Below are 11,424 nucleotides of genomic sequence, written 5' to 3'. Positions count from 1 at the left end.
AGCCTCCGCGCCGCCAGCAGATAATCCACAGCGGCCACTTCATGGTGTCGTCGCCGCACCGGGAGCACCCGCCCAAGAAGGGCTACGATTTCGATACGGTCAACAAGCAGACGTGCCAGACCTACAGCTTCGGCAAGACCAGCTCCTGCCACCTGTCCATCGACGCCTCGCTCACCAAGCTCTTCGAGTGCATGACCCTGGCCTACAGGTAGGGCCCGGCCGGCCTGGGGCCCGCCGCCGCCGCCGGAGCCCGGGGCCTCCCGCCCGGGGGCCCCCGAGCGGCTCCTGGGGCGGGGGAGGATTGATGGGCCTGGGGGTCCCCCAAACGTGGCTAGAGCTACTGCCGTCCTGGCCTCTTTCTTCCCTGGTCAGCAGCGCTGGGGTTCTTCCGGCTTCTCGTTCCCTCCCTCCGGGCCCTCCCCTTCAATGTCCGGGGGCCAGGCATCTGGGACGACCAGAAAGGGGGTGTAGACCCAGCTCCCTCGTCCCCCTCCCCCCCACATGCTTTGTGTGCCGCTGGCGATTGCCCTGGGCGGTGGAGACCACCTGCCCTGTGTGTCTGAGGGCGCTGGCTCCACTATTTTAATGATCGTGTGACATCTTGGAGCCGGGAGGGCTCGGCTGCGTTATGGGGGAATGGCATGGAAGCAGTTTTGTGGGGCTGGAGTGAGGGAGGTGAAGAGCTTGTTCCTGTGCCAGTTAGCTTCTTTTCCTAAATTGTCCCCACTTCAGGAGAATAGGCTTTAAAAAAAAAAAATTCTGGGTCCTAGGTGCTCCCACTTGGGAAGATGTCTGTCTGGGGTCACAGCCTCTGGAGGTGCAGTCTGTTTTCCTGGCAAGTTGGAGGATTTTCTGGCCAGCCCTGAAGCCTCATGTGAGGCAGATGTCAGTGTCTGGGTGTGACACCGCAGAACCATCCTTTCTTGTAGACTTGCTCTGCGCCTAAGATCCCTTTATTCTAAGTCACAAATATCTGGCCCTTGAGGGTTAACAGCCCTCCCCCCCCCCCATGCATGTCTATTAGAAATTTGATTCAGGTGACTTTTCTTCCTCAACCACAGAACTTTGGCGTGCTTCACTGCAGTGGCCTGAGCAGCCCAGCCTAGCTGGAGCTCCGGATGGGCTCCCTGCTGAGTTGGACCTTTTTACATTAGTAACTGCTCTGGCTCTGGCTGCCTGCCTCAGCTCTGCTAGCAGACAGCACAGGAAAGTTTCCTGGGAGAGCCCAGAAACAGTGTGAAGAATGGAGGATTACCCAGGACCTTCTTGGTATTTTTTTTTTTTTTTTGAGACAGGGTCTTGCTATGTTCCCCGGGCTGGTTTCAATCTCATGGGGTTCAAGCAGACATCCTCAGTGCTTCTTCCCCCATAGTAAGCCCTATATAAATCCAAGTTAAAGCATTGTTCAGGACTGGGGTTGTAGCTCAGTGGTAGAGAATTTGCCTAGTGTGTTCAATGCCCTGGGTTTATTATGTATTTGCCTATAGTTAAAATGCTAGATATTTGACTCTGGATGGCTTTTTTCCACTCTGGAATAAATGATGAGTTGCCCTATGTTATATTCCTACAACGTACCTCTCACCCTTGTTTTCTTTCGTGAAGGGTTCCCTGATGACTTATGTGCCAGTATCACAGCGCTCCCTCCACTCACCCTTACGTGGCATGTTGGCCAGTCTGCTCTGCTTCTCAGGTCTTGCCAGTCTGAGCTGGCACCCAGCCTGTGAAGATGTTCCTCTGCTCTTAAAACAAATGGCACTGAGGCTGTAGCCCTCTGCACCCTCCGCTCTCAAATCTTGAGCACTTCCAATGGGATTAAACCCAGCTAGAAAGCTGCATGAGCTGTGCTTTGAGTGCCTTCTCACACAAAACCAGAGGTGAAAGACAGGAATGTATTAAGAAAACTTAATCCTCTTTTTTAAAATTTTAATATAACAACTGTACACATCAGGGAGATAGAATGGTGCTTAACTCATAGGAGGTATAGGCTAGAAAGGTCTCCATCTAAGTAAGCGCTGCAAAAGGAAGAATCAGCCAGTCTCACCTTTGCCCTCAGTTTGGATATCCTAAAGACATACTAAATAGCACCAGAAAAATTTCAGGCCCCCGGTGAGATCTGCTGGAAATGTCTCATGAAGATGTTCTTTGTCTCTGTGTGAAGCCTTCCCTGAGTTTCTTTTTTTCTTTCTCTCCCCCCTCTCTTTTCTTTTCTTTTTTTTTTTTTTTGTCATGGGGCTTGAACTCTGGGTCTGGGCACTTTCCCTTGAGCTCTTTTTTTTTCTTTTCTTTTTCAAGGTGAGCGCTCTACCACTTTGAGCCATAGCACGTCTTCCAGACAAGAGTCTTATGAACGTTCCTGCCTGGGTTGGAGATCCTTAGCTCTCAGCCTCCTGAGTAAACTAGGATTATTGGCATGAGCCACAGCATCCGGCTTTTCCCTGAGTTTCTTTTTTTTTTTTTTTTGTCGGTGGTGGGGCCTGAACTTTGTGCCTGGGTGCTGTCCTATAGCTCAACTCAAGGCAAGTGCTCTACCATTTGAGCCACAGCATCACTTCCAGCTTTTTCTGCTCAGGTGGTGCTGAGGAATCGAACCCAGGGCCTCATGCATGCAAGGCAAGCGCTCTACCACTGAGCCACCTTCCCAGCCCTCCCTGAGTTTCTTTAATACAGATTGACAGAAGCGCTGGAGAAAAGTTGGTTTCTAACCTCAACTCTCCTGTCGCCACCACCTGGCTTTCAGAGAGGTCGGGTCTGCAGTGGGCTGGGAGGACTGGGGGCAGCCTCCAAGCTGTTCTGGTCAGAACCTTCGGCACTGTATGTCCAGGTTTCTTCTTGGGTTGAGAGGAAGAGCATCGGTTTTCTTCTGCGTCTTAGTTTCTTTTTTTTGTCAGTCGTGGGGCTTGAACTTTGGGCCTGGGCGCTGTCCCTCAGCTCTTCAGCTCAAGGCGAGTGCTCTACCACTTGAGCTACAGCGCCACTTCCAGTTTTCTGGTGGTTTATTGGAGATAGGAGTCTCATGGTCTGTCCTGCATAGGCTGGCTTTGAACCGCGATCCTCAGATCTCAGCCTCCTGAGTAGCTAGGATTACAGGCGAGAGCCACCAGCGCCCGGCTCTGCGTCTCAGTTTCTGACTTCAGCTGCCTGTCTGTCCCTGGCCTCTCTTCCTGGGCACACTCTGGTAGTTGTTGTTGTTGTTATTTGTTTTGGTTTGGTTTTTCATTTGGTTTGGCTTCCTGTTAACTTCTGCCTCCCAGCTGTTTCCAGATGAGGCCCAACAGCCCTTTGGGGAGGAACCAAGTACAAGGGAAGTTGTGGGTTTTATATACGTGTGTGTGTGTGTGTGTGTGTGCACGCGCACGCACGCACGCACGCGTGTGTGTTTAAACCAGTCCTGAGAAGTGGTCTAGGGATCCTGAGCACACACAGTCTGTTCCAGAATGTTGAATGCTTTGACTCCTGACCTGTCTGACTTCAGTGGAGCCAGAGTGTTTAGGGACTGGGCTGCATGAGTGTGCTCAGTGGCCTGCCAAGTATGCGATTGTGAGATGGGATTCCACTTTCCTTGAGACTCAGTTTAAAACCATGCCCTTTTCATTCTGTAATGCTAAGTAGCTCTGTGGCTGCTGTAGTCTTTTTTTTTTAATATTTACTGTTGTTCTAAAGATAATGTAGAGAGGTTATAGTTACCTAAGTCGGGTAAAGAGTACATTTTGTGGGGCTGGGAATGTGGCTTAGTGGTAGCCTAGCATGCATGAAGCCCTGGGTTCCATTCTTGAATACCACATAAATAGAAAAGGTCAGAAATGGCGCTGTGGCTCGAGTGCTAGACATTGAGCACAATGAGGCTGGGTTAGTGCTCAGGTCCTGAGTTCAAGCCCCAGGACTGGCCAAAAAAAACAAAAAACAAACAAAAAAAAAACAAGAGTATGTTTCTTTTAAGAAAACATTATCCCTTCCCTCGCTCTGTTTTCCCCTCCCATCCCCACCCACAAGTTGTATAGTTCATTTTCAGCATAGTGTCCAGTGAGTACCATTGCTGCATTTGAAAAACTGAAATGTAGATTTTGATTTTTGCTGCTCCTGGGGCTTGAATTCTGGGCCTAGATGCTGTCTTTTGCTCAAGGCTAGCGCTCTTCCATTTGAGCCACAGTGCCACTTCTTGTAGTCTTGATTAGGCCCTAAAACCTGTGTTCAGTATTTGGGACCTGGAAGGAGAAGAACTTGCCTGTCCCAAGGAAAATCCTAGGTGGCTAATGACATCAGGTAGATGACTGGGGCTGACAGCGAGCCCTGTCTGTCTTACCTGCCTGCTCCTAGAGAAAGGAGCAGATAAGACTTACCTGCTGGGTGGAAATGAGGATTAATGGATGGAAAGCTTGTGAGTGAGCCATCTATGGAGGGGCCCCAAGGGGTAGGAATTTAGTGAAAACATCAGTATCTGGTAAATACTAGGCAAAAGATTTACCAGGTGGCTCACGCCTGTAATCCTAGCTGTTCAGGAGGCTGAGATCTAAGGATCTCGGTTCAAAGCCAGCCTGGGCAGAAAATCCGTGAAACTCTTATCTCCAATAAACCACCAGAAAACTGGAAGTGGCTCTGTAGCTCAAGTGGTAGAGCGTTAGCCTTGAACTGAGGAGCTGAGGGACAGCACCCAGGCCTAGAGTTCAAGCCCCACGACCAACCAAAAAAAAAAAAAAAGATTTACCAGGCTGAATGTAGCAGAGTGCACCTAAAAATCCTCACTCAACTGAAGCTCTAGTATGTGCATGTGTCACACACACACACAACACACACACACACAGAGCAGGGCATGGTGGTGCAGGCTTATAATCACAGCACCAGGGAGACTGAGGTAGGGGGAATCTCAAGTTAAAGGTCAGCATGAGTTACATAGGGAGACTGCATCTCAACAAAAACCAAAGCAAAGCAAAACAACAATAAACAAACCCTGAAATCCATTAGGAGCTTAAGTTTCTCCTCTATAAATTGAAGAAAACAATCGAGTGACTGGGGTCTGTAGTGCGCCTTCCTCGGTACTAACCAGGAGCGTTCTTGGTGTGCACTTGAGAGCCGCTCATGGCTCTTGCCCTCTTAGCGTTTCACGGAATGCCGCACGCGTGCGTCCCCCATGCACGCGGCTGTGCACAGCCTGGCCAGCAGCTTTCTGTGGTTGGTTTCGCTTTTACTTCTTTACCTTGTCCGAGAGCCTTGGTGTGAATGTTTCAGAGGGGAGGAGATGGGCTTTGTAGGTATTTACTGCTAAGCAGTAGTTTTCTGGAAAATGTAAGCAGGTTGGCCGCCAACTCCTGTTCTCCCTGCCTTAGCTTCCTGGGTACTCAGATGATAGGCCTGCATTACTGTTCTGCATGGGGGCTGCGACCTCATGAGAGCCCTGGGTGAGCGGTTCCCTGACAGGGCTACAGGTAGGTCACCGTGTCCTCCAAATTTTAGGGAACATCTAGCACTTCCATTAGGAAGCCATTCACACAGATGACTAACTTAGTTTTCCTCTTTTGTACCACTGGTAAGCCGGTTTTTCTTCTCAAGTTGTCTTTGGGCTTGAAAGGTTAGATCCCATGCTGTTAGAGGTGTGCTCTGGCGTGGGGACTGCTGCTAGACAGGACAGCAGTCTCTAGGGGACCAGCACCCACAGTTACAGAACAGTTGGTGAGGGCTGGCAGCAGCGCTGGGCCTGGTGCATGGGTTAAGCAGGGTCTATGGAAGTTACATTCGGTGCTCTTGCCCACTTCTTCACGCACGCTGTCGAAGTTATGGATTCTTTTCTTCAGGAAGCCCTTGCTCCTCTAACCTCTCTCCCTTCAGTAGTAGTCCAGGAGCCAATTTCCATTTTATACAGTGGCAGACGGACAAGGAAGGGTTGCTAGGACTGGGAAGAGGGTCTGAGTGAAGAGATTAAAGAAAGGACTGGCACTAACGGAATGCCATTAGGTTTCAGATTCTTTCTGTGATCTTGAGCAGTCAGTGACCCTGTGGGCTGGAGGTGGTTGGACACTCGTTGAGCTTGGAAGCGAATTGCTGTCGCTGCGAGGTTAGGCCACTTGTCTGAGCTGGAGGTGCTTCTTCACGTGCTCACAGGTCTGCAGCTGTGGGAGAGAGGAGCTGCAGCTGCCGATCCCCTGCGACTGAAGGCGCACGAGGCACCCAGGACAGGGGAGGGAGTGTCTAGGCTGCTCCCTGCCTTCCCTGTGCCCTCTTCCCCACGGATGAGGAAGTCCAAGCCCCCCATGGCCTTGTGATAGGAGCCTTCCTGTAGTGAAGGCATGCGCAGGCTTCTGCAGCCTTGCCTCTGTGTGCTCCAGCCTTGTGCGGTCACCATCTTCCCCTGTGACGTCCCTGTGGAGCCTGACGTCCTCCACACACTGTGTTGTCTTGGGAGGGGTTCACTTTGGGACCTGCGAGCCAATGTTACTGTAAACTTGTCTTCCTTCAACTCTACAGAGACAGCTGCTGTAGACAGGTGCCCTAGGGGATGTTACTGTGGAGTACAACAACAGGATAAGTTTTTTTTAGTCAGCGTGGGGCTTGAACTCAGGGCGCTGTCCCTGAGCATCTTTGTGCTCAAGGCTGTTGTTCTACCATTGGAACCACAGCACCACTTTTTCTGAGTAGTTGATCGGAGGTAAGAGTCCCACGCATTTTCCTGCCGGGGCTGGCTTCAGGCCTTGATCCTCAGATCTCAGCCTCCTGAATAGCTAGGATTACAGGCATGAGCCACTGGCGCCTGGCTAGGATTAGCCTTTATTGGCCGGCTTTTGTGGCATCCCTGGACTGGTAAGGTAAACCAGTTAGCCTACCCCTCAAAGAAGACCCAGCACAAGGAGCCTGTGACTGTGTTGTGTTATGTTACAGGGCTGTGTGGAATTACAGGCACCGATGGAATTAACTTTGCTGATGAGCAGGCTTTATAACGGAAGATTATCTGGATTATCTGTGGGGGGGGGATGGTGGGGGCAGGGTAATCCCAGGGGTCTTTAAGTAGAGAAGTCAATCAGAAGAGACCAGGAGGGTATAGCAGGAAAAGGCCTGGTTCTGAAGATGAGGACAGGGTGGTGAGCTAGGGGGTTGGGAAGGGGAGGACTCGAGTTGGCTTCCACACCCAGTTTTTGCAAGGGCTCTGCTGGGGTTTGAACTTGGGGCCTCATACATGCCACACACACATTCTACCGCTAGGCTAGAGCACCTTGGCCCAGAAATCTGTCCTTTTTTTGGGGGGGTCTGTTATGGGGCTTGAATTCTGGGGCCTGGGCACTGTCCCTGAGCTCTTCAGCTCAAGGTGAGTGCTTCTTGAGCCACAGCGCCACTTCCAGTTTACTGACTTTGAACTGTGACTCTCAGATCTCAGCCTCCTGAGTAGCTAGGACTACAGGCGTGAGCCACCGGTGCCTGACCCCACTTTTTTTTTTTTTTTTTTTGGTCATGGGTTTTGAACTCTAGGCCTGGGCGCTGTCCCTCAGCTCTTCAGCTCAAGGTTAGCACTCTACCACTTGAGCCACAGCACCACTTCTGGTTTTCTGGTGGTTTATTGGAGATAAGGGTCTCATCAACTCTCCTGCTCAGGCTGCCTTTGAACTTCGATCCTCAGATCTCAGCCTCCTGAGTAACTGGGATTATAGGGATGAGCCACCAGCGCCTGGTCCCACATATAATTTTAAAAATTAATTTTATTGACTATGTGGAACCAAGTTGAACCCAGGGAGGGCCTCATGCATGTTTGTTAAGTAATCACTCTACCACTAAGCCACATTCCCAGCCTCTCGGGTTGTATTTTAAAGTCAGAGTTGGGGTATGAAATGTTCTGGTGGAGATGAATTTATTAGTCTTAATTGAGAGTGAGCCTGGCCTAGGTGATAAAGGTGGTACGCTGCTGCTGGAAGGTTTTTTATATTTACTCTGAGGAGTTGCACAAAGGGATTGCAGTTTCATCAGTCAGGTTCTTGGGCATTTTCACCCTTTCAAGGACAGGTTTTTTAGGCATGTGTACCTGTTTGCTCTTGTTTTTAGTAACAGGACTGTAATCTTGTGATTCCAAACTCCAGAGATAGACAGAGGCGGCCTCCGAGCCATGATTCTAGAGCCATGATTCCAGGCAGTTCTGATGTGTCAGTGGCAGCTTCACTATCCATTTTGTGAAGTTCTTGGACTCTGGGTTAATGGTAGCCTTTCATTCCTTCTTGAATTGTTACCTCTCAACTTACCCACATTTGGCTATAGTAGGGCTCTTCTCATAGAGTTGTTCTGGGGTGGAGAAAAGGGGCAAATCTTGTCCAGAATTTCAAACAGTTGACTTGATAGTTGAAACAAAATTATAACTTTTAAGTTTTACTGAGTAGGCTTCTGGTTTAAAGTTTCTAACCTGCATGCTCTTATTCCCTTACACATCTGTGTGTGTGTGTGCGCGTGTGTGTGCGTGTGTGTGTGCGCACGTGCGTGCGTGATGGCCTAGGGCGTGGTAAGTGTATCCATTTGGTGCCCTGTACACCCACACACGCACCATGCTGTTCCTTAGGCCTTCCAATTCTCTTTCTTTCCTTTTTGCTCTTTTTCTCCTTTTAGCTTTATGGTTCACAAGTGCCATTACTTCTGCACTGGGATCGAGTATTTTTTTTTTTTTTTTTGTCGGTCGTGGGGCTTGAACTCTGGGCCTGGGCGCTGTCCCTCAGCTCTTCAGCTCAAGGCGAGTGCTCTACCACTTGAGCTACAGCGCCACTTCCGGTTTTCTGGTGGTTTATTGGAGATAGGAGTCTCATGGTCTCTCCTGCCCGGGCTGGCTTTGAACTGTGGGATCGAGTATTTTTATTGACCAGAGGCACTAACTCTAAGGAGGCCACTTGGATGGAAAGCAGGGCTGTTTTCTGAGGTTAGAGCCTTACTGTGCAGCTCACTTTCCTCTATGTCTATAATTTTTTTATGTCTATAATTTTTATTTAACTTGGAAATAATTAAACTTTTCCTTTAAGCTACAGTTCTGTTTTCATGTAGAAAAATTAGAACACGTAATTTTGTGTGTGTGTATATGTTTGTGTGCACACGCATGTGCACCAGTCCTGGGGAGCTTATATTGCTCAAGGCTAGCACTCTACCACTTGAGCCACAGCTTTACTTTCCACTTTTTTTGTAGTTAGTTGGAAATAAAGAGTCTCACCAGCTTCCCTCCCAGGCTGGCTTTGAACATAATCCTCAGATCTCAGCCTCCTGCATTGCTGGATGCCTCCAGATCCAGCTGTCTGTTCTTTTTTGGGTACTGGCTAGGACATTGCACTTGCTAGGCAAGTGCTTTGCCATGGAGCCACATCCCAGCCCCCCAGATTAGAAAACGTATATAAAGCCAAAAGAAAAAAAAAGTTGCAACACTCAGAAGTAATCTGTTCATTTCCCTAGTGTTTATCTTTCCTAACCCTGTTTTTAAATTTCTTTTGGCATGGTGCGAGAATATTTTTTCCTGTTGAAAGATTGTGACTGCAAGCCTCAAAATGTTCATCTGCTATGGCCTTAGTGGCTGAGTGGTTTTCATAGTGTGTAGGTGCATTACTATTTTTGGTAACCTCTCAGGTTTTTCTGTTCGTGCTTGTTACTGAATCTCAGGTTGACCTCTTTCTCTGAAATGCCCCTGCCTGACAAGAGTTCTCACCCGGACAACACTGAAGCTCTTAGAGAAGGCCACACTTTGTATTTCTTCTTCTTCTTCTTCTTCTTCTTTTTTTCTTTTGCCAGTCATGGAGCCTGAACTCTAGGCCTGGGCGCTGTCCCTCAGCTCTTCAGCTCAAGGCTAGTGCTCTCCTACTTGAGCTATAGCACCACTTCTGGCTTTTTCTGCTTATGTGGTACTGAGGAATCGAACCCAGGGCCTCATACATGCAAGGCAAGCACTCAACCACTGAGCCACCTTCTCAGCCCCACACTTGTATTTCTTTCCTGACACATTAGGTGCCCCCCCCCTTGTGACACTTGGCCACAGTAATGGAGCAGATGCACAGTGGCCTTGTCCCTGCCCTCGGCTGCTAATTTGAAGCCTTGTTGTATTTTCACATCTGTCCCTGCAGCTGGCTGAGGAGTGTGGACAGTGGATGGTCGGTAGCTGCCAACAGGAGCCTTCCTGACCCTGTCCGGCCCTGCTGGCTGACCAGCCTCCGAGGAGGGGGTAACAGTGACATCGGTTGTAAATGCTGTCCCGTGGCTCTTGTGGTTCTAGAACCAGGCAAAGCAAGAGCTTTGTGAAGGGTGCAGTTGCAGAGGAAGGACTGGTGGACGATCAGTGATAAGGTCACCCATGACGGTGGCCTGCCATGGATGCACACACCAGCGAGTTATTGAATCTGGGGAAGGCTGAAACATGCGTGGAGTCCCGAGATACGCCTCATCTCCACCTTGGCAGCCGCCGCCGCACCCCCCCCCCCAACCTGCTTACCTGAGAAGGGTTCTGACCCATCGCCTGCACTGGTGATCCAAGACCCCAGGACTTCCGTTATGCTTGGCCTCCCTGTGTGGAGAGGCAGGCTCAGGTGTCTGTCTGCCACTACATGCTTGCTCCTGATCAAGGGATGCGCAGGCTGGGCTCCCAGGCCTCCTGCACTCACTCAGCCTGTCAGTTGGATTTGTCTCTGTGACACTTTGTTTTGATTACATGTTTTTTTTTTTTTTTTTTGGTGGGTCCGGTCGTGGGGCCTGAACTCTGGGCCTGGGCGCTGTCCCTCAGCTCTTCAGCTCAAGGCTAGCGCTCTACCACTTGAGCCACAGCGCCACTTCCGGCTTTTTTCTTTTTGCTTATGTGGTGCTGAGGAATCGAACCCAGGGCCTCAGGCATGCAAGGCAAGCGCTCTACCACTGAGCCACTTTCCCAGCCCCTACATGGTTATTTTAACTGTGAGGCTGCGGGCTGAACCCAAGGCCTAATCCGTGCTAAGCAAAGGCTGTATCAGTCAGCTGCATCTTCAGACGTTCTTTGGAATTCGTTTTTCCCTCATCAGAAGCCTTTGCAGATGGCTACGCTCATCTGGAAGCCTACTCTCCCAAGAGCAAGGGTGCCGGCTGTCTGTCAGCTGCGTTCTGGCTCATCCTTGATGCTGTCTGTGTCCAGTACCTAAGAGCAGGTGAAGTTTACCTGTGCTGTGCACTGATTCTTCCAGATCCTTTTTTCTCAGGGAGCTACTAGAGACCTGCTGATTACAGTGGAGCAGGCCTGGACTGTGTGTAGCAGCTGCTTTTCCCACTGATAAGTCTGTTTGCTTATCTTTGTTTTTTGTGCTGGTTGCTGGCTCCAGTGAGCTTTGGGTGTGTTGTGGAGGTCGGGGGTGGCTGTCCCAGTTGATATTCTTGGGAGAAAGTGAGCGGGGCAGGATGTGGTGTGAGGTAGAAACCCTGGGCTGCTCTTTCCCCAGCCTCCGGTTCTGCTTCCTGAACTAGCAGACT

General features: G+C 50.0%; 1 protein-coding gene across 1 annotated transcript in view; it reads left to right on the top strand.

Annotated features, from left to right (window-relative positions):
* Positions 1–11,424, top strand: part of Mlxip (MLX interacting protein) — a 47,118-nt gene that overhangs the window by 12,426 nt on the left and 23,268 nt on the right. Inside the window, exon 2 of the mRNA XM_013023071.1 lies at positions 3–208. Within this exon, the coding sequence (XP_012878525.1) occupies positions 3–208 (206 nt within the window). The remainder of the gene's footprint in view (positions 1–2; positions 209–11,424) is intronic.

The sequence above is a fragment of the Dipodomys ordii genome, unplaced genomic scaffold, assembly GCF_000151885.1.
Source record: "Dipodomys ordii isolate 6190 unplaced genomic scaffold, Dord_2.0 Scaffold66, whole genome shotgun sequence".
In the NCBI taxonomy this organism is placed as follows: Eukaryota; Metazoa; Chordata; class Mammalia; order Rodentia; family Heteromyidae; genus Dipodomys; species Dipodomys ordii.
Note: the sequence above shows the minus strand (reverse complement) of the source record. Positions and strands in the feature narration are given on the sequence as shown.